The 19,605-nt window shown below is 39.1% G+C and overlaps 2 protein-coding genes and 1 long non-coding RNA gene across 6 annotated transcripts in view; 1 reads left to right on the top strand and 2 right to left on the bottom strand.

Annotated features, from left to right (window-relative positions):
* Nucleotides 1-1,410, bottom strand: part of LOC146468056 (3'-5' RNA helicase YTHDC2-like) — an 87,410-nt gene extending 86,000 nt beyond the window's left edge. For all 4 annotated transcript variants that reach the window (XR_014867590.1, XR_014867591.1, XM_085125023.1 and 1 more), the window contains exon 1: nucleotides 1,258-1,410. Coding sequence is in view for 2 of the 4 variants with exons in the window: in XM_085125023.1 (XP_084981149.1) it covers nucleotides 1,258-1,378 (121 nt within the window). In the remaining 2 variants the exon portion in view is untranslated. The remainder of the gene's footprint in view (nucleotides 1-1,257) is intronic.
* Nucleotides 1,411-1,480: 70 nt separating this feature from the next.
* LOC146468054 (nucleolar protein 6-like) lies at nucleotides 1,481-19,266 on the top strand. Its single transcript, XM_085125026.1, has 26 exons — nucleotides 1,481-1,630; nucleotides 2,182-2,325; nucleotides 2,751-2,870; nucleotides 4,877-5,056; nucleotides 5,525-5,693; nucleotides 6,134-6,277; nucleotides 6,782-6,942; nucleotides 7,631-7,751; nucleotides 8,568-8,632; nucleotides 9,426-9,527; nucleotides 9,791-9,906; nucleotides 10,297-10,474; nucleotides 11,217-11,336; nucleotides 11,560-11,708; nucleotides 11,807-12,023; nucleotides 12,589-12,715; nucleotides 12,829-12,983; nucleotides 14,180-14,340; nucleotides 15,291-15,443; nucleotides 15,916-16,013; nucleotides 16,297-16,421; nucleotides 17,151-17,243; nucleotides 17,859-18,047; nucleotides 18,395-18,496; nucleotides 18,578-18,631; nucleotides 19,077-19,266. Exons 1-26 carry the CDS (start codon nucleotides 1,511-1,513, stop codon nucleotides 19,182-19,184), a joined length of 3,471 nt encoding a protein of 1,156 aa, XP_084981152.1. The 5' UTR covers nucleotides 1,481-1,510; the 3' UTR covers nucleotides 19,185-19,266.
* On the bottom strand, nucleotides 5,104-6,775 carry LOC146468055 (uncharacterized). The gene is made up of 3 exons (XR_014867602.1): nucleotides 6,596-6,775; nucleotides 5,585-5,687; nucleotides 5,104-5,194 (listed from the first exon to the last, which is right to left on the bottom strand). It is a non-coding gene; the product is annotated as an uncharacterized LOC146468055 (long non-coding RNA).
* Nucleotides 19,267-19,605: the final 339 nt, after the last annotated feature.

The raw sequence follows: 19,605 nt of genomic DNA, 5'->3' as shown, positions 1-19,605 counted from the left end.
AGTCTCAAATTTCAAAGTAATAGGAAGTGGGAAATTCATGCCCTGTTCTCTCCCTGCTCCTTTTAGGGCTTCATGAAAATAAATCTTGTATAAAAAAATTTTTCACATGTGTGGCACAGGTTATTTTGAACCATGATTTACCCCATGTCAAAGCTGTCATAGCAAGCAACAAGCTGCCAAGCCTTCATAGTTAACAGCTGTGAAAAAAGTTATAGTCTCAACTTGGCTGCATTTTACCTATTCTATTGGCTCAGAAGGCTTTGAACATTGCTGCTGCGCCAACATCGTAGGCTAACACACTCCATGTTTGCATATTTATTGCAAAATTATTGGAGGGTGGCTTTTTTTTCATATCTAGGGTTGCATTTAACCTATTCTATTGGCTCAGAAAAGTTTGAATGTTGCTGCTGAGCCAACATTGTTGGCTAACACACTCCATGTTTGCATATTTATTTGAAAATCATCGGAGGGTGGTTTTTTCCATATCCCAGCGCTGGTTTGAGACATGTAAAGTATTTGATGATCGTTCAAGGATCAATTTTTGTTCTTAAATTGAAGTGGACATGTTTCAAATTTATTTGCTTACCTCCTCTGAGGCTGAGAATCATCAATTCGAAAAAAAAAAGGGACAATGGCATCATCAGACATTTTCTTTTGCTTGTAACAAGAGCACTTACTCAGTACCAAAAATGACCAGACAGCAGTGATTTTAAAGCTCGTAAATGATCATTGGCTCGTTGAACAAGCTTTAGATAGAGCTTGAGAAAAAGTTCACTTTTCACATGCTTTAGATCGTGCTTTAGCTCTGAAATCTGCCACATTTGGTCTCAATTACATTGCCGTCTGGCTTGATCTTGAAATCAACTTTTTTGGTGGAGGCACACAAACTTTAGCTAAAGTGTGATTTAGAATGCCTTAATCACGATTTAACCCTGTAGTGTGACCACAACCATTGATAGGATAAATCCCCAGTCTCTTATAAGTTTCGAATTCTACATAAAATCTTACAAAATTATCCACCATCAAAACTATATTCAATGAGGTGATCTCATGAATATTTATGCTGGGAACCATGCAAAAAGTCTTTTTAATATCTAATCCTTGCTAAACCCTATCCCATTCACAGATTGCCTGTTCTCGCTAAATTCTTTTAACAACAGATGCTATTGAGCTGTGCTTGATTGTTTTGTTCTTTTCAATGAGCGTGCAAAATGCATTAATAACACTTAATAATGGCGTAAAGCTCGACAGTTTTACCTTTCTGCTTTTCTTCAAAGCGGAATCTATCAAGGGCGATTTTAACAGCAATCTTAAACTCCTCTTTAACACAAATTTCTGGCTGCCTTCTCGACTTTTTTGATGACCCGCAGGCCGCCATTTTTTATTTCAATGGCCACACTTAAGTAAGGCGTACATGACATTCTATCTTCATAATTGACCGCTGGACAACAAAGACTCAAAGAGAACTTCACTAAGCACCAGTCCCCTTTGTAATGAAATTTTGCTCCACATGACAACATGGCGGACATGTGAGAAGTGTTTCATTGCAGGAAAAGAAGGAAATAGTACGATGAAAAGGAAAAACCAAGCTGCAGTAAACACTGCTGAAGTGGATAATACTAACAGAAAGGTAAAATAGGAGCTGGGCGAGATTGTTCGATCAAACAACATTCGGTTTAAAACAGCTTAAAAACTCATCTTGCATGTCCACGTGCATCTTATTGTTGTTGATTTCATATATGGCATTCGATGGTTCGCCTAAAGAGATAGTTTGAGCGTTGCAAAATACAGCTGTTCAATAGTTTGTGATTTCCAAGGCATTCTTTTTACCGCCTTGTCGATCCTCAAGTTATAAACTCAACCTAGCCAAGTAATTAAGCTTATATAAAATCACTTTGCTGCTGCTGCTGCTGCTGATGATGATGATGATGACATGAGGAGGAGGATGGTGATAATTGTGTTGGCAGTGCTGCTGATTATGGTGATTATGATGATAATAGTGATAATGATGATGACATGACAATGACGATGAATATAGTGATGGAGGTGATGGTAATGTTTTTTTAGGGTTATTATTGTAATACTGGTAATTTTGTGGTGTTTGGTGGTTCTTTTGTACCATTATTTAATAAGTCTTGTTTATTCCAGTTTCTTACAAAACGATTGTGCATGTTGTTTTAGAGAACAGCTCTTGAGAATGGAGAAAGCCACCAGTCCAAAGCTACGAGCTACAAGGACAGCCTTTACCGACCCCCCACGAGTGACGAGATTAATTCTCTCAGAGAAACAGAAAATCTTTTTAAGTCCAGTCTTTTTCGTATGCAGGTTTGTATGCATTAGTTGTGACCTGAAAAGACACAAACCTTCTCCTATGCCCAGTTGTTTAAAGCCTGATTAAGCTAATCCTGGATTAACATGAACTTTGAATCAAGTTTAATTTATATCAATAATGATTCTTCCAAACGATTAATAATTTATTTTTTGTACCTCAGATCTGGCTTAGACTTTTCTTTAGCATTTGCTTGAAATTAGCCTTTAAAAATATTTTTAAGGAGCGAGATGAAACATACGGTAGGTTAACTTTTAATCAGAAATAAGCATTAATCGACTTCAAACAACCGGACCCTGAAGTTCTGATGTAACAATACCTTAGGTGTCATCCCCTGTGTATCATTGTAACAGATGGACATTAGATACTGGACAAGTATTATTGAAGCTAACAATGCTTTCTTAAATTCTTATATACTTAGATTACTGAACTTCTCTCTGAAGTTCAGCCTAAAAAAGAGAGAAACAAAGCTCTTGATGAAGTTTTGCATGAACTGAATTCACTGCTGATGGCTTTGCCTGATGGCAAGAGGGATCATGAGGTACATGAAGCCTTGCTGATCTTTTTTTTTTTTACTTTTCTTTTTTACCTAAATGTGGTGTGTATTTTAAATATGAGAACTTTTAATGATTTTGCTTGATAGTATCATTTCTCTGTCATTAATAACCACTTACATGTGTTTTATCAATATTGAATTATCAGAGATGCATGATTGTAAACAACAACTTAAAATAACAATGGGTTATTCCAGAAAAAATCCACACCTCCCCGACGGATGGGATTCTGGAAATTCTCACTGGAGGGGGGGTCAAAGACTCTGGAAATCCAGGCGGGAGGGGGGGGGTTGAAGTTAAGAAAGTCTTCTGCAGGAGTCATTTCGACCGATAGTTCACGCGATTCGAACGATTAGTTCAGTGACACTTCAGTGCTCTCAGACCCTGAAAAGAATAGAAATATTTTGTTCACATATTTCTCACCTAAAATAAATGATAATCTAAGTTCCTTCGCAGGTCCTTTTATAGCAGAAAACGCGAACAAAAAGATAGTAAAGAATGAGCCATCGCAACATTGTTGCAACACAGGCAGCCCAAGTTCGCGTCACTAGAGAGCGTGTGATAATTACCGGTAATAACTAGTGAGACAATGACCTTTGAGTGCAAGCGGTATTGTGTTACAGACAGCCGTTGAGAAACGCATTATAAGACTTTGTATGGGAACTAAAATGCCGACGATTATTACGCTAAAAAAACGCTAAATTTAACTTTCACTCAATAAAATTAATAAAACTGACTCACCTCTGGTGTATTCTTGTGCGTTTTGGGGTTTATTTTGCCGTTTTGGGCGTTCTTTGAAATCACTGTCATTACCCTCATAAGACGGACTCCGCTCTCTAGTGACACGAACTTGGGCTGCCTGTGGTTGCAACGAAGAGTTTGAAACGCCTGACACATTTCTACTCGTACCAGACCCAGCGTGCCACCGTTGTGTAATTTCACGTCCCACCGCGTCAGGCGGAAGAATTTTTTACTTGTGCAAGCAAGGATGCAGAGCTATTAGCTGAAGAAGATAATGCCAAAGAATTTTGGTCCAAACATTCCCTCTTTGTCGAAAATACTCGAGAGGAACTTGTAGCCATCTGTACCTCGAAAAAACTTTTGGAAATGTAAGTTATTGCGAAAGCAACAGAAGGAGAAAGTTCTTGGACGGGTTCCTGCAGCATATACAGTGGTAACCTCTCTGAAGTCCCATCATCCGTAGCACAGTTGAACAAGCAGCCAGTGCGTTTTCTGCGTGCAGTTTTAAGATTCCATGGGTGTTGTCAATTGGGCACAAAGGATGAACTCGTTCGCTTTTTCGCATTGTTGCTCCTTTCTTTTTTTAGTTCCACGCGATAGAGTTTTTAATATTAGCCGAAGCTTTAGAAATTAAAAAAGAACATCTTCTAGACGTGATTGTGCGTATTTTTTATTAAAAATAAATTAAATTTAAGCCTAATATTTTTTTCCGGAAATCCAGGCGGGAGGGGGGGTCTTTTGTTTTGGAAATCCAGACAGGAGGGGGGGTTTTGTGCTTCAGGAAATCCAGGTGAGAGGGGGGGTTAAAAAACGACCCCATCCGTCGGGGGGGTGTGGATTTTTTCTGGAATAACCCAATAATGATGACTTTTATTATTATATTTAATATATATAATTATTATTATTTTAGTTAGTATTGTTATTATGTTAATTACTTCCCACCCTGAGATGATATAGGTGGGCCGTTACCCTAGAAGGTCAATCTACATCCCATAGTGGCGAAAGCCTTAGGTGTCCTGGGTTCTACATAACTCTGTCATGCCCTCAGACTTCCCATACCTTTCATAATATGTGAGCAAAATTATTTTTTATTATTATTAGTTGGGATTTTCACAGCAATTTTAAAGCTGATGTTGGGTGTAGGGTGCCAAGCAACAATCAGTTGCCAAAGGCACTCTACAGCTTAAAGATAATCATTTCTACAAAATCAAGATGAGTACGAGTAAACTGAAATTGTGTTATTCTTATTTAGTTGTCAGATCACTCGTGGCTGCCAAGGAGAACCAAATTCCCCCTCCCATCTCCCCCTGCCCCTGTGAAAGGGAAGTTCTGTTTTCACAGACCAGCAAGTGTAAAAGTTGTAGGGAGCTATCTTCTTGGTACAGTAACAAAACCGGAGCTGAATGTGGACATTGCTGTTTACATGCCTAAGGTGAGTCAGCAACCTGGTAAACATCCGTTTGGTTGAAGAACCAAGTTTTGATATCTCTGATCTTTCCTGCACTAAATTTTACTATGTGCACCTTGGGCAGCAGTCTTTCATCAAGTGAAGGCCTCAACATTTGGCATCCTGTCCAACATCCAGCATATTTGGTTTAGATGTAAAGGAAAACACAAGTTAAGAAAGAGTCAAACTATGTTGGAATGAGTAACTTATTAACTAATTTTCTTCCCCTGTAGTTTAAGTCAATTACAGAGCCTCATTTTTCCATACAATTTATGGCCCAATTACATCACACTTCTGCCATTTTAAAATGGAGAGCACAAAAACTCAATATGTAACTTATAGAGAACTTGGATTATGTTGCAAGTAGAATCCAGATTTTAAGTGGGACATTTATACAATGCAGCTGGATCATCACATTTAATTTTAATCTTTCAATACTGTCTTGCTTCTTAGGCGTGTTTTCAACCAAAGGATTATTTAAATCTCAGATACCATCACAAGCGAGCACTGTACCTGTCAATCATAGCATCACACTTGACAAAGAGTTCTTTGTTTGAAAGTGTCAAGTTCAGTCAGATGAATGGAGACGTTTTGAGGCCAATCTTGCTTCTAAAACCTAAAGGTTAGCAAGTTTGTGAAGGGACAGTCAGTTTTTTTTTTCATAATAATTATTTGAAAACCAATGATGTAAATGGCCATGGGTTTTTCGGTTTTTCAGCTTATAGTGGAATTCAGCACATAAAATGCTGCTGATTTTGAGAAGCATCTTAATTTGTCCTGTGTCAACTGACAGCAACCTTTTAGTTTTTTCCATCTATTATAAAACTGATGATACCCTTGCTCTAAAAAAATAATAATTTATCAAATGAATGTATTTACTATTGCTGTAGTTTTCAATAGTTGAATATACTACACTACTGTATGTTGCAAGTTAGTAATACACATAATTTCTGCATTGTAAATTAGTTATTAGTGGAAGCCTGAACACTGAATGATTGATAATTTTGTTGATCTTTTTAGCATACATGTAAAGCACTAATTTAAAACAATTTCTCCTCCTAGGCAAAGCTGGAAAACAGTTTGTCATCAAACTACATCCATGTCTATCAGAAGGCACATTCAAACCTCAGAGGTTTGCTCCAAACAAGAATAACATCAGGCAGCATTGGTACAAGGGTGAAGAGGGTGTGGCGGAGGAAGGAAGTGGTGGGTCATTCATCATTGAATTGTTTTAGTTTGGCAAAACAATTATTAATCTTTTGACATTAAAATTAATCTGATGGAGTTTAAATTAATGTGTAGAAAACACCTGAGAACAAAGCTGATGTAAAGGTCCTTCAGGCTCATCCTTGGTTTAAATTAAAAGCTGCAAAACTAACAAGTGACATAAAATCAAGCAACAAAAGGTAAAAACTTCACTGGAACAGTAGTGTTTGACTCAGCAAAAGGTAAAAACCAAAGGAGACATGTCACAGATTTTTACACCAAGAGTGGTCCAACTTACTGTAGAATCAGACTTCTCACCTTCATGCCCTCTTATATGCTTCCTGCTAAAATACCGAGCTGCACCTCCATGTTGGATGTCAGTTTGCTCTCCTTATCTGAAGGTTTCTTTCCTTTCCCACAGGTTCTTCAGTTTTCGTTTGTCACAAAACTAACATCTTGGGAAATTTTGGAAGAGTGAAGACCTTGTCTTGTTTTATTTTTCAGACACAGGCTCCCCAACTCCTCATTACAATGCATCAGTGTTGTCAGACATGTTTCTGGAGCAGCATCTTCACCATCTGTATAAATGCATGGTAGATTTCTCAGGGATGAAAGATGCTATAGCTCTGGTCAAAGTTTGGCTGCATCAACGAGAACTTGATCAGGTCTGTAATGCAAAGCACTTACCTTTTAAAAAAAATCTTTGACTGTGAAATTTAAAGCTAACAGCAAAATTAAACTTAAGGAAATATGTTCCGTTCATTATGGAAGATTCGTCAATCTGTGTTAGTGTAAGGTGTACTTTTAAACAGATTTCATACTGTTGCCATTTTAGACAGCTGTGACCTTAGTTTCAACCAGCTAAAGGGTATTTAAAATCCATTGGTGGCTTCAAGTATAATTTATGTATACCGTACCATATTTGTACATTTTATCATTTTATGTCAATTGCAACTCAGCCATGCATATACACTCAGTACAAACTGTATTGTGCAGTTCCAGAAAATATCCATACTCCCGACAACAGAAGGTCTTTTGTTTTGCACCCCCACTCCCCCTAGCAAATTCCATTTTAGCTTTATACTTTGTGCTAAAATTTTGACTTTTAAGACCCCCTCCCCCTAGGAATTTCCAATGACCTTCCGTGGGGTGGGTATGGATTTTTTCTGGAACTGCACATTTCTTGGATTTGTTTGGTTATATAGGTGATATAAAGGAATCTTTAGGAAAGTTTTAAAAAGGATTCATAGTTAAGAAAGTTGCCAAAACTTATCAAAAATTTTATTTGGTAGCAACTGTATTGGTGTATGACAGTTCCTAATAGCAAGACTCTTATATTGTATTCACATATAGGGTCTGGGAAGTTGTGGAGGATTTTTGGTGTCCATGTTCATCTCACATTTGCTGTCAGTAAAGAAGATCAACAAGCACATGAGCTCATACCAGATCCTTAGAGTTTTCTTGCAGTTCCTTGGTAAATGATCAACATCTAACTTCTCCATTCAGTCTAAATACATTATCAATCAGTCATGTGAGGACATTAAAGACAAACGTCCACCAGCTTTTTATGCCTTGTTTATGTACTACAAAATTTTCAAAATAACATTTTAAAATTTTGTTGACATGAATCCAAAATCTGGAAAAAAGTAAATTATTTTAAAATGTCAGTTTCCTTGGAAATGACATTCAACTGCATTTCTAACCAAGGAATCATCCAACACATATAAAAAATTGTAGGCTTTGAGCTGGAGCTTTAGAACCACAATTGCTTGGATTACCTATTTGATGTACTAAAAATCTCCATAGTAGATGGAAGAAGTTATGGAGTAGGCAGCTACATGTATATGTGTTGTAGGTTAAAATGAATCCCAGGTTAAAATGATTTCAAACTAGGTTAATTTGTATTTTCCTTTGTTTCAGATGTAAATTACCCAACCTTAACAAAGGAAAATACAAATCAACCTAGGTTGAAATCATTTTAACCTGGATTCATTTTAACCTACAACATATGTACAAGTAATAATAATTATATACAGCTCAATAAGTTACTTTTCTGAAACATTATTAGTTTCAATGAATAAAACCTTGAACTGAGGTGAAGCAGCTTGGCAAAGGTGGTGAATTTCAATAGCCTTGAAGACATGGATTGTTCCTCCTTTCTTACTTTTTGTCTTTTTGTCCATTTGGTCTTGTAAATGCCAACCAATTCCATGATAAACAAATTAATTTCAAGCAGTACTGGTGATAGTCTAAGCAGCTAAAACAACTACTTGCTGTGGCTTTGTGTTAGGTTCAACTGATTGGTCAAAGGATGGAATCATAATGACAAAGGAGGAGAAAGAAGATAGTAATGTGGTAAGATGATTGCATTTGTGGCTTGTGCTTTGAGTCATTTTCAAGACATTGTTTTGTTTTAACAGTTAAGGATGGTGCTCCTCTTGTTACTGTGTACATTTAAAATACATGTATGTTCTGTGCATTTCAGGATGGTCCGTGAAACTCAGGTTTCTTAAAGATGGTGCCTCCTAATACAGTGATATTAATTTTTGCACAGTTTATGACCATGCTGGCAAAGCAGATCTTAGCAAAGAATATTGGAATCCAAAAAGAAAATTGGTGATAACCACCCATTTGTCAGAGATAAGTAAGCTTCAATTTTCTGCATAGTCATAAACTGTGTAGAAATACCTCTGTTTTAGCCATTTTACAGTTGTTTACTAAGTGACCTGGCCTTGCATTGGAAGCGAGGCTGGGGTTGACCTTGTTTTGATACAGACCTCACTGCTTTTCATATGTAGATCATGCTGTTCTTATGCTAACTAGTTTGTATTTACATATGAAAGCAGTGAGGTTTGTATCAAAACAAGGTCACCCCCAGCCTCGCTTCCAATGCAAGGCCAGGTCACAAAGCACACAACTGTAAAATGGCCTATTTAGAAGGATGCTGCTATAGAACTTTATAGGTACTTTGTACTCATCCTACTCCCCTCAAAAGTTAACATCCGTCAGTCACAAATCCAGCAGGGAGATTAAAAGCTTGTTTTGTTTTTGACGCACATTGTTGTAGTTTACCTGTCTCCCAGATCACAGTATAGAGTCTAGTATTGCATTGCTTTGCCATCACTTACCTTTAGTGTCATTCCTGTAGCCATCCAAGGGAGATTTTCATGCTGCATTTGATGTGGTGTTTGTTGATCCATCTGGCCATCTTAACTTGTGTGCTGAAATGACTGCGGCTCAATACAGAAGAGTAAGTCAACAATACCTGTAACTACTATCAATGTTTATAAAACTATGATCATTGTTAACATTTGTTTGTGCTTTGATTCACTTTCCTTACAGTTTTCCTTTGTCCTGGAAATCTAATGGTCATTAATTTTTATTGTATTATTATTGTTTAGTAATTTTTAGGAATATCAAAACAACTTAGGAAAATAAAATACAGCATACATTGTACATATTCACAGAACTGACGCATTTCACTTCTTCTTTGTCTTTAATATCAACTCACAGCTGCAGCGTGAAGCCAGATTATCAATGGAATTTTTGGACAGTAATTTCTTGGATGGTTTTGAAGTTCTCTTTATGAAACCTGTCCCATTTACCCAAAAATTTGATCAGTTTTTACAGTAAGTAGAAATACAATTTTTTTTGCAAATTATCTTGCACCCACATCAATCCCACCCCAATTTGTTTGCCACATGTTCTGTCCACTGTGTAACAATCTCTATACCATGCTCCTTGCAAAAAAGTATTGTTTTTTTTTTTTTTTTTTTTTTTGGGGGGGGGGGGGGTCAGTTGCCCTGTCAAGCTGACACTTAATTTAAGTTTCTGGAGTCAACCAAGAGAACTACAGGTTGCCTGACCACTGTTCCACTATAATAGTACAGTATTTGTGTTGCCCTTCTAGAAAGCGAAAATTAAGCTATGCACCCTTAGAACCCAAGTCAGGTCAGGATGAATCATTCTAGAAAGAGATGCACTTTAGCTGTGATCTATTATTGTTGTTTTTCTTCCAGAATTTCAAACATTAGTTCACTGGAAGCTGTCTGTAAGAGGAATGATCTCATCAGTCACCTGATTGATCACCCTGGAGACTGGACCCCAGTTATTGCTGATTGGTTGCTTCACCTTGTCACCAGGGGCCTGGGAAAGAGAGTAGACATGCTATGTTACAAACCACAAGCTCCATGCCAGGTGAGTTGCGGTTTGGCAATAAGCTCATAGCATTCCTTCTCTCTAACTGTAATGTTTCTGGTACAAAAGAAATTCGAAGAAAACCCTCTCTTGACTATCAATTGGTTGGATGTAGGAACTTAATTTTTGTGGCCATTTTGTAGGGATGTTGATAATAAACAGTGTCTGAACTTGAAGGGTTAAAGTGCAATTTCTGGTACAGTGTAATTTCTTGGTGTTGCAATCACCAAGTGATGCAAAACAACAGTTATGTTAAAGAAACCTGCACCAGTATGCACAGGACATGTAGCTTGCAAACAAGGGTTTCGACAACATCCAAAAACTCCATGAGCTTCCTTTGTATTATTTTTACAAGTTTCATGCTATCCAGAAAGCATATTTTGTACAATAATTATCCTAAGTTGCCCAGCATGTATTAACTTTGCACTGTACATAGTTTAGCTGTATGATCATGACTTAACTCTACTTAGATCTGAAATACGCTTGTTCACCCATGTACATGGTGTGACTAAATTAGTCTACAGAATGCAGGATTCTATACAAATGAATATTAATTACATGAGTGTATTTTTTCGTTATGGACAATCACCTTACACTTACCCATTTTTGTGTCATTTGGTGCAGAAGGCTTTTATTTTGCTCATAGCACTGTTAAGTCCAGACACAGGCTAGAGAATAGAGAACATTGTTTTGTTTTATTGGTGTACTACTGACAGTAGCTATTCATTTGGTATAATTATAGTGGCCTGCTAACAAAGCCCCACCCTCTAGAAGCCAGTCTAGCTTGACTTTGGGCTTGATGCTCAACTCTGATCATGCAGATGCTATCCTTGACACAGGACCACCAGCTGACAGTGCAGAGGTGAGTGGTTGTCCTGTTTTGTGGTATTTTTGTACCAAATTCCCCATTATTCAAAGTCATCAGATGCTATATTTGGGCCCCTGCTTCTCAGAGCCGATCTCCTCTTATTTTGTTCTAAGAAAGGTAGAGAGAAGTTACAAATAAATCAGCCACAGCTAGAAGTAAATAATTGTGACAGCCCACAAATTTATAAAATAATATGAATAAATTTTATTCATCATAGGCGACATCTTTCCGTGCATTTTGGGGAGAGAAGTCAGAGTTGCGGCGATTTCAGGATGGTTCCATTCTAGAGGCTGTTGTGTGGCCTTGTAAAAGCATTGCAGAGAGAGGAGTTCTATGTGGAAGGATTATTAAACATCTTGTTCAAAGGTAAAGGGGCCTCTTCTTCTAACAGTTTTTCTATATCAGAGAGTGGAAAAAGTTACTACTGTAACTCTAACTCCACTTGTGACATTTTTTCTATCCAGACATGGTGGTGTGGACCCAGAATCAATCACTTTTGTAGCTAATCAGCTGGACTGTGTGCTGCAGACCGCTGGTTCCTCTGACAGTGGCACAGGTGATGAAAAGGCCCAGAGGGTGATCCAGGTGTATGATTCTTTGTGTAAACAGATCCGTGCACTGGACTTGCCGCTTAATGTTAATTCAATTCAGGGAATTAGTCCAGTTTTCAGGGGTGCAGAGGTATGTATAAAAAGCGTCAGGTTCGCAGGGGGGAATATGGGACAAGTTGTTGTTTTTTTCTTTTCTGTAAGGTTTTGGACAGAGCCAGAATCAATGAGCGAGACGAATGTTTCAATGTTAGTTCAATGTACAATTTGTTATTATTTTGGCTCTTTTACCGACACCATTGCACGTATCTCTATCAGTAAGTACGCGTATCAAAGCTAAAAGTCAACTCCATATATTTTTTTGCATTGCTATTTTCGCAATTGTAAGAAACTCAGGAAAGGATAACCCTGCGATGGACTAGTAATACGTCTAGTTACAAAGACAGAAGGATTGCTCTTACTGAAAAAATATCCCAGGGCATAGATGTAACTGAACGCCATGATAACTAGCGAGTAACAAAATTTGACAGATGCCACAAAATTGAAAATTGATGAAAAGGGGCGGAAAATTTTCATACACCTGTAGGTATCGTTGTGGAGACTCCAATGTATACAGTCGTGGAGAGTTAATGGCGTGAACGTTTTTGACTGGTTTGTCGGCGTCATTGTAAATAAATGGCGTTCTGTTTGCCCTTCAGGTTTTTCCTCCAAGTTCTTGCTTCAAAAACAGCAAAGTAAAACCATCAAGTGACGATGGAAAGTTAGCAGACAATGTGCTTGTTCCTTCAGAAACAAAGAACACTTGTTGGTGTCCAGTAATGGAAGGTAACTGAGCATTGCCTTGACTTCCTTCCTCAGTCTTTCTTCTTGACTTTGTCGAGTCCAGTGAGATGATTCAGTATTATACAGGCAATTTTAATAATGCTATCTGCCAATAGTTGTGTTACAGTTCGAGACTAGTGGTAAGTGGCCAGATGATCTGATGGCTATCCAGCACATCAAAGCAGCATTTCACATCAGACTGGCTGAATTACTGAGGACTGAGTGTTCCCTGGTGACTGCTGCGGCACCAAAGCACGTGGATGTTCATAAGGTTAGTAATGACTCCACGGATTTAGTTCAAAAAAAGCGCCCAGTAGTTTAGAGCTGGATTAACCTCTCCCAGGATTACCGTCACCTTTAAGTTCAGTTTTTGTTGAAGAAGTAACTTCATCTGGATAAATGTATTTTTCAATCAGTGACACAGGCATACTCGGAAAAAGAAAATCAAAGTTCTGCCAACAGAGCTGAGTTGCTCGAAGCATGGTTAGCGCTAACCATTGGTTAAGAGGTACTAAAACCTATAGGTTGTCATGGTTAACGCGAGTTAGCGCTAACATGCTTCGAGCAACTGGGCCCAGGAGCCCGTTTCTCGAAAGTCCCGGTAACTTACCGTGCCCGATAAGTATATTTTTAAATGTTTTTTCGCCAATTACACAATGATTACAGACATGGTACTTGGCCGATGTTTTCGGACAATCATAATATTTTAAGATTTAGTATTCAAAAGCTAACAAAAATTGACTTCTGCAAAGAAACATTTATCACCAAAGTCACTTATCGGGCCCGGTAAGTTACTGGGACTTTCGTGAAACGGGCCCCAGGAGTCGAAGCTATGACTTTCCGATTACTAATTCGGATGCTCTACCTCTGAACAACAGGAGACTCGTGTAAGCTGACCGGAGCTAACTTCATCTTAGCAGTGAAAGCGCTTTAAAGAGGCAAAAGCTAGTTAATCGTCTTTCGCATGACCTGGCAGTGTGGAGTATGCCACACGAAAGTAGTAAAATGAATAAAAACCCTTTCTTTACCCTTAACAAGTGTTTATAGTAAAGGTATTACTGGGTCCGAGCATTCAAACATTACAAACTAAAAATTTAAAATGACGCAGTGAAAAAACAGGAGCAAAAACTAAACAAACAAGTGCGCCGAGCTACCAAGGGTTGGAATCGAACTCAGTTGGATCTCTATAAAACCATTGAGCTAGTAGCATGCATGAAGCTTTTATTGCCGAGTGCGAACAGAAGTGCGCAGATTGTTTGTTCGCGCAGTTTGCATTCATGTGCATGATGGAGCTTACCTGAAGAGCTTTTTCTAGCCATTCAGTAAATATGAACCGAGAACTTGAAAATTTTCGCTTTTGTTGCCGCTTTGCCGGCCGAAAACTCGACGTTGTTTAATTCACTTCTACAGTTTTGCCGGCTGATGGCAAATTGTAACGCTTGCAGTTTCTTCTGACTTATTTTCTAGGATGGCTTTGTATTCAGAATCAAGATCCTGCATTACCGAGAAATGGTGCTACTCCAAAAGACTGAACTCACTAAAGAACTCAAAGCAGACGACGAGAAAGGAGCTAAAGAATTAGAAAGGGAAATAGTACACCTACCACTCTTGACAAGTACACTCCATGGGTAAGCAAAAGAAATGCATGCGACGACGCATGCAACCATGCAAAACTATCGTTAATTAGTGTTTGTCCACATTTTCCTGCGCTTGTCTTCTGCGCTTTTTAAACCGCTTGGTACCGTTGGTACCAGTTCCGTATTTTTCCCGCGCTTGGCACCGCCTACGCGTCTTCCTAGCTCAGGACATGACTAAAACGATGCATGTTTTTCCCGCACTTGGCAGCGGGTGCAAGGTTTTCCCGCGCTTGGCAGCGGGTGCATGTTTTTACCGCGCTTGGCAGGCGTGCATGTTTTTCCCCCACTTGGCAGAGGGTGCAAGGTTTTTCCGCGTTTGGCAGCGGTTGCAAATTTTTCCCGCGCCTGGCAGCGGTTGCAAGTTTGTTCCGCGCTTGGCAGCAGGTGCATGTTTTTCCCGCGCTTGGCAGTGGTTGCAAGTTTGTTCCGCCGGGTGCATGTTTTCCCGCCCTTGACATACCCTTGACAACGGATATATGTTTTCCCGCGTTTCAGATTAACTTGAGAGCAGTTCAGGTACACGTGGATGTTTTCCCATCTCGCCTCAGTCATCGTGTTTGCTTTCGGATTGGAGGCTTTGAAAAAATTGTTTATTAATAATTATTTATTAAATAGGCAAAATGGCGATTATTTTTGGTCTCGCTTCTATTTAGTTCTTAAAGAATACACACTGATATGTCGCAGGTAAAGTTTTAAAATCCAGTTTTAGAGCTTTAATACCAAGCAAACAGTTGCTTTGCCCTGAGAGCCGATTCAAATCCCTCTTAAACACAGAGGCGTATTATAGTCAACCGGAGACACAGTAAAGTGAACATAACGTAGACTTGTATGTGAGACCATACATTTCTTGGAAAGCAGGACTTTTTAAAGTGAATACTATTAGTCAAGCTAGCGGCACAACGAATGCTTAGTCGGGGGTCTTTTTCTCTTGTTTGTTTCAGTATTCAACAGCAGTTTAGTGGATTTAGCGGAACTGTCCGATTGTCTAAGAGATGGATATCTGCTCAACTGCTGTGTGATCACGTGACTGAAGAGTGCGTGGAGTTGCTGGTGGCTTCCCTGTTTCTCTCCCCAGCCCCCCTCACTCCTCCGAGGTAATGAATGGCATTCGCCTGTTGTTGAGCACTCTGCAGCAGTGAATATTTGAATGAAATCAAGTGTGTACTGAGGATTATAGCGTAGATACTGTAAATGAAATGATCCTCAGGGCCGAGTTGTTCAAAGCCCAATTAAGCTAACCCTGGGTTAACGTTAACTTTGATAGTAGTTTAATTACTAATCAATAAGGATGCTTCCAAAAGATTTTTGTCCCTCAGTTTTGACTCAGACCTTTCTTTACCATTAGCTTAAAATTAACCTTTCAAAGCATTTTTAAGGAGCGAGATGTAAACCTCGGTTAATTTTTAATCGGGGATTAGCGTTAATCGGCTTACGAACAACCCGGGCCAGCTGATTAAATACGATCATAAAGGAATTCTTCAGCGGGATTTAAATCTACCAACTGTGCTTCTGTCTATAAAATGCCCAATGGCAGCTAATACTGAAGTACCACCCTTTTTTTTCCAGGTCACCCCTCGTTGGTTTTCTCCGATTTCTTCATCTTCTTTCCTCCACTGATTGGCAAACAACTCCTATCATTCTAAACTTTAACAACGACATTTCTGGTGAGTAATTCTCCTGTATCATGGAGTTTTGTTTAATTCGTGTGGGACCGGCCTAATCCGTAGAAGGTCCGTTTTACCTTGCTGCTCAAGCGAAGTCTGGGACGAGACCGACAAGTGTCATTCGCTGACTTCGCCGCGCGAGGGAAGAATGTTGTAAACATGCGTCGCTCCTGCAGTTACTGGGTGAAATGTGGCCATGCAAGATTTGGAGATAAGATTTAGTTGAACGGTTAAAGAGGATTTTGTTCTTGACATTCAGGCTAATTTTGTTCTCTTTTCCTAGCGGAGGACTACCAAGAAATAACTTCCAAGTTTTCAAATAACAGAGCGCAACTCCCACCTATATTTATTGCTACTCCTAAAGACAAGTTTAATTCCCTGTGGACCAAGGATAAACCGTCCAAGCAGGTCTGTTTGTTAATTAGGAGACTGTTATTTGTTTCAGTAGGCCATCTTTGCAGTTTTCTTATAATGTGAGAGCCTCAACTCAATATGAATTAGCCCTTGAAATAGTTGTAAACGACAAAAGCTATTACCATTTAGTGTTTAGCATTCACTCTGACGAAGGGCTAACAATTGAAACGTCAGCACCTGAATCTCTTTACGGTGGCCAATTTACCTTGAGTTATCAACTCTGTTGATAAACCAAACATTCGTTTCTACTCCCCACTGACGCAGCACCACCGTTTCTTTAGAAACTGGCTAACTCCCTTATCATTAAAGTAGTTTGAAGCCGTTAACGAAATTTGTAGCGTTGGGCTGGGGAGGCATTCTAGAATCAATCAATCAATCAATCAATCAATCAATCAATCAATCAATCAATCAATCAACTTAATGTGGTCAGTACGCTTAGCGTACCTGTAAACTGTAAACTACGGAAAAAAAGAAAAAAGAAATTATAAGAGCCTTTTGAAGGCGTATAAATTTGAATTTGAAATTGAATTTGAAAGATGATTGTGTGTTTGGCGACGTCCCAGAATACGACTAATTTTGGTCTAATGCAGGCTTTCCTTGATCTGATTAAAGTGTTCCGCGACAAATAAGTACTTCCTATGTTGGAAATGTAGAGTAGCCATTATGGGTACAGTTTATACAGAATGAAGTAATTGATTGAGAATCCGTTTGATCTCTGCGCAGATTTTGAATAGACTTTCCTTGCTGGCAAGAGAGTCCCATTCGATCTTGGAACGTCAGATTGAAACATGCGCTCTACAGCCAACTGATTTTAAGGTAGGTTCTAATTCAGAAGCAGTTTCAACTTCAGCTTATACCTAAAGCGTTTCTGTCATTTTAAAAACCTGGCGATCTTGTACCCTCGATCATGAGTCTTTTTTGTGTAAACAAGCCCACAGTCGAACCAAATCGGGGAAGAAAAAATACCAAACCCAAGTGACTGGCGGAAACCGACCTCAGCAAACATGGCGCGAATCACAGCGTTGGTATGAAATCCAGTGATTATATCTGTATAGAGACTTAGGCGTTATAAATTTTAAAATTATTATAAATTTTAATGAGAAGCATTTTCCAAAAGAAAATTAATTTAAGACCCCCAGACGAGCGCTTTTACTGATTGTATCTTAGTGGCGCACCCTTTGGATTCAGTTGTGTTTTTTTACTTTCCCGTACATCTGTCATTCATGATACCTCATTTCACAAGTACACGCAGCATATGGGAAGGGAGATTTTCTGGGAATCAAGGATCCGCTAACGACTCGTTATGGTTCCTCAGTTTTTTACATAACCGAACTCGTTCATAAAATATTCAGCTTAGTAAGAAAACGCGAAAGAGGATGGTACATCCCAAGCTAATACTGCTGGCTCACATACCTGTAATTACCTCCTCAGCAAATCTTCCGTCCTCCTTTGGATCACTGTGACGTCATCATTCACCTCCACACTCGTTTTCTCCCTCGTGGATCCCAGGCCCTTGATCGCGCTAAACACGTGACAGAACCGGCCTCGTTATCGCGTCACTCCGTTTTACTTCCAGTGGTGAACTTCGACCCCGTGACTTTGTACATTAAAGAACTAAAGGTATGATAGGCCCAAGTTATTCAAGGAGTGGATCCAGTGGGTAAACCACTACCAAGTGGATAAAATGCATTAGTTTGAGAACGCCGTATCCTCAGGATGGCGACTTATCTTCTGTTTAATTTATCGGCGCTTTGAATGACCGTGACCAGAACTTTAGTTGATCAGTTTTAACTTGGGTTTGATTGGAAACAGGGCGCCTTCATTGATGAGCTCTTGAGGAGCCGGAAAGTGAGGTTGATGAAACGGCCTTGGAGTAGGTGACGCAAAGAGGTCGAGTAAATCTTAATGAGACGTGCTTTTAAGATCAAATTTCTAAGTTTTCTAAATCTGGTGTTTTTCCTTTTCAGGAAGCCTTCTCTGACATTGCCCTGTTCTTTCATGATGTATATGGTGGAGACTTTGTTGGTGTTGTATGGAAGCCCCACAGTTTCGTACCAGCGCATTTTAAGGTACAACAAGCATTTTGTTTTACATCTTTCAATTGTCATGCCACTTTCTAATTCCTGTGCTATTGTTTCAACGGCGACCAGGTCCTACACGCGCAGTTCAAGATGCCTTTAACTTATCCTCAGCCAAACGAGAAGGTAAGTGTTAAGGGCCCTTTTCACAAGTTAGTTTGAAATGTGATTTAAGCACCGTGTGTGTCAACTAACGGCGATTTTCGCGGTGGTTCACTTCGATTTGTGGAGATTTCGTTGCGATTTTTAATTATTTTATGGCGGCAGCTGTCAAGCACATGTTTTTTGTTTTTTTTTCGGGGGAGCGCGAAAATGTGGCAGCGCGAGAGTCGTCTGAAAAAGAAAAAAGAACGTCTGATCGCAGGTTAACATGTAATGTGAGCGTAAAACGTTTAAGTTTATGCCGCTCTCTCCCGACACTGAACAATCAATCTCAGTGAATTTGCTTATAGCTTTAGAATCCAAAATACAGAATGCTCTAAAGTGCAAGCATATGGTACAATATGTTTCGATGCGTTTGTCGCAAGCCACCATACCGTGGCCAATGTCTCATAATTCGTTTTGATTTCAGTCCAGACAGGTTGAAAGCTGCGTCATTCCTAATGTATCAGCAGTCTTGGCAGACTTTGAAACAATTGGAGAGGGACTGGTGAAGAGGATTGAAGTATTGAATGCGTGAACGGAGCAGTGGCAGGCTACCATTTTATGTGTATAGTAAAAAAATATACGAATAAATTGCTTTTAGTGCTTTACTTCAAGAATTGGTGTGTAGTCAATTTTTGGTGAAGTAGTTGCTCGGTACAACCCTGGTTTATCTCAATCATTTTCACTCGAAATTATTTTAATTGGCATACAACTCAGCTCAACGATGTTTACCGTGAGTCTAAGAGAGGGTTTTAAAAATGTCTTAAATGTGAAGTTTGACTCTCTCAACTATAGACCTAATTGAACTCAGGCGACATGGGCAAAGTACCTAAGCATGAAGAGATACAGTATCTGAAAGTTGGCTGGTTGGAACAGGGCTACAATTTGGGCGCACTTGCGGCGCGCTGTAACCACAGTGAGAAAGAAAAAAAACCGTGTAATTTGTCCAAGTCTGA

Source organism: Pavona decussata, unplaced genomic scaffold (assembly GCF_977016875.1).
Source record: "Pavona decussata unplaced genomic scaffold, jaPavDecu1.1 SCAFFOLD_133, whole genome shotgun sequence".
Lineage (NCBI taxonomy): Eukaryota > Metazoa > Cnidaria > Anthozoa > Scleractinia > Agariciidae > Pavona > Pavona decussata.
Note: the sequence above shows the minus strand (reverse complement) of the source record. Positions and strands in the feature narration are given on the sequence as shown.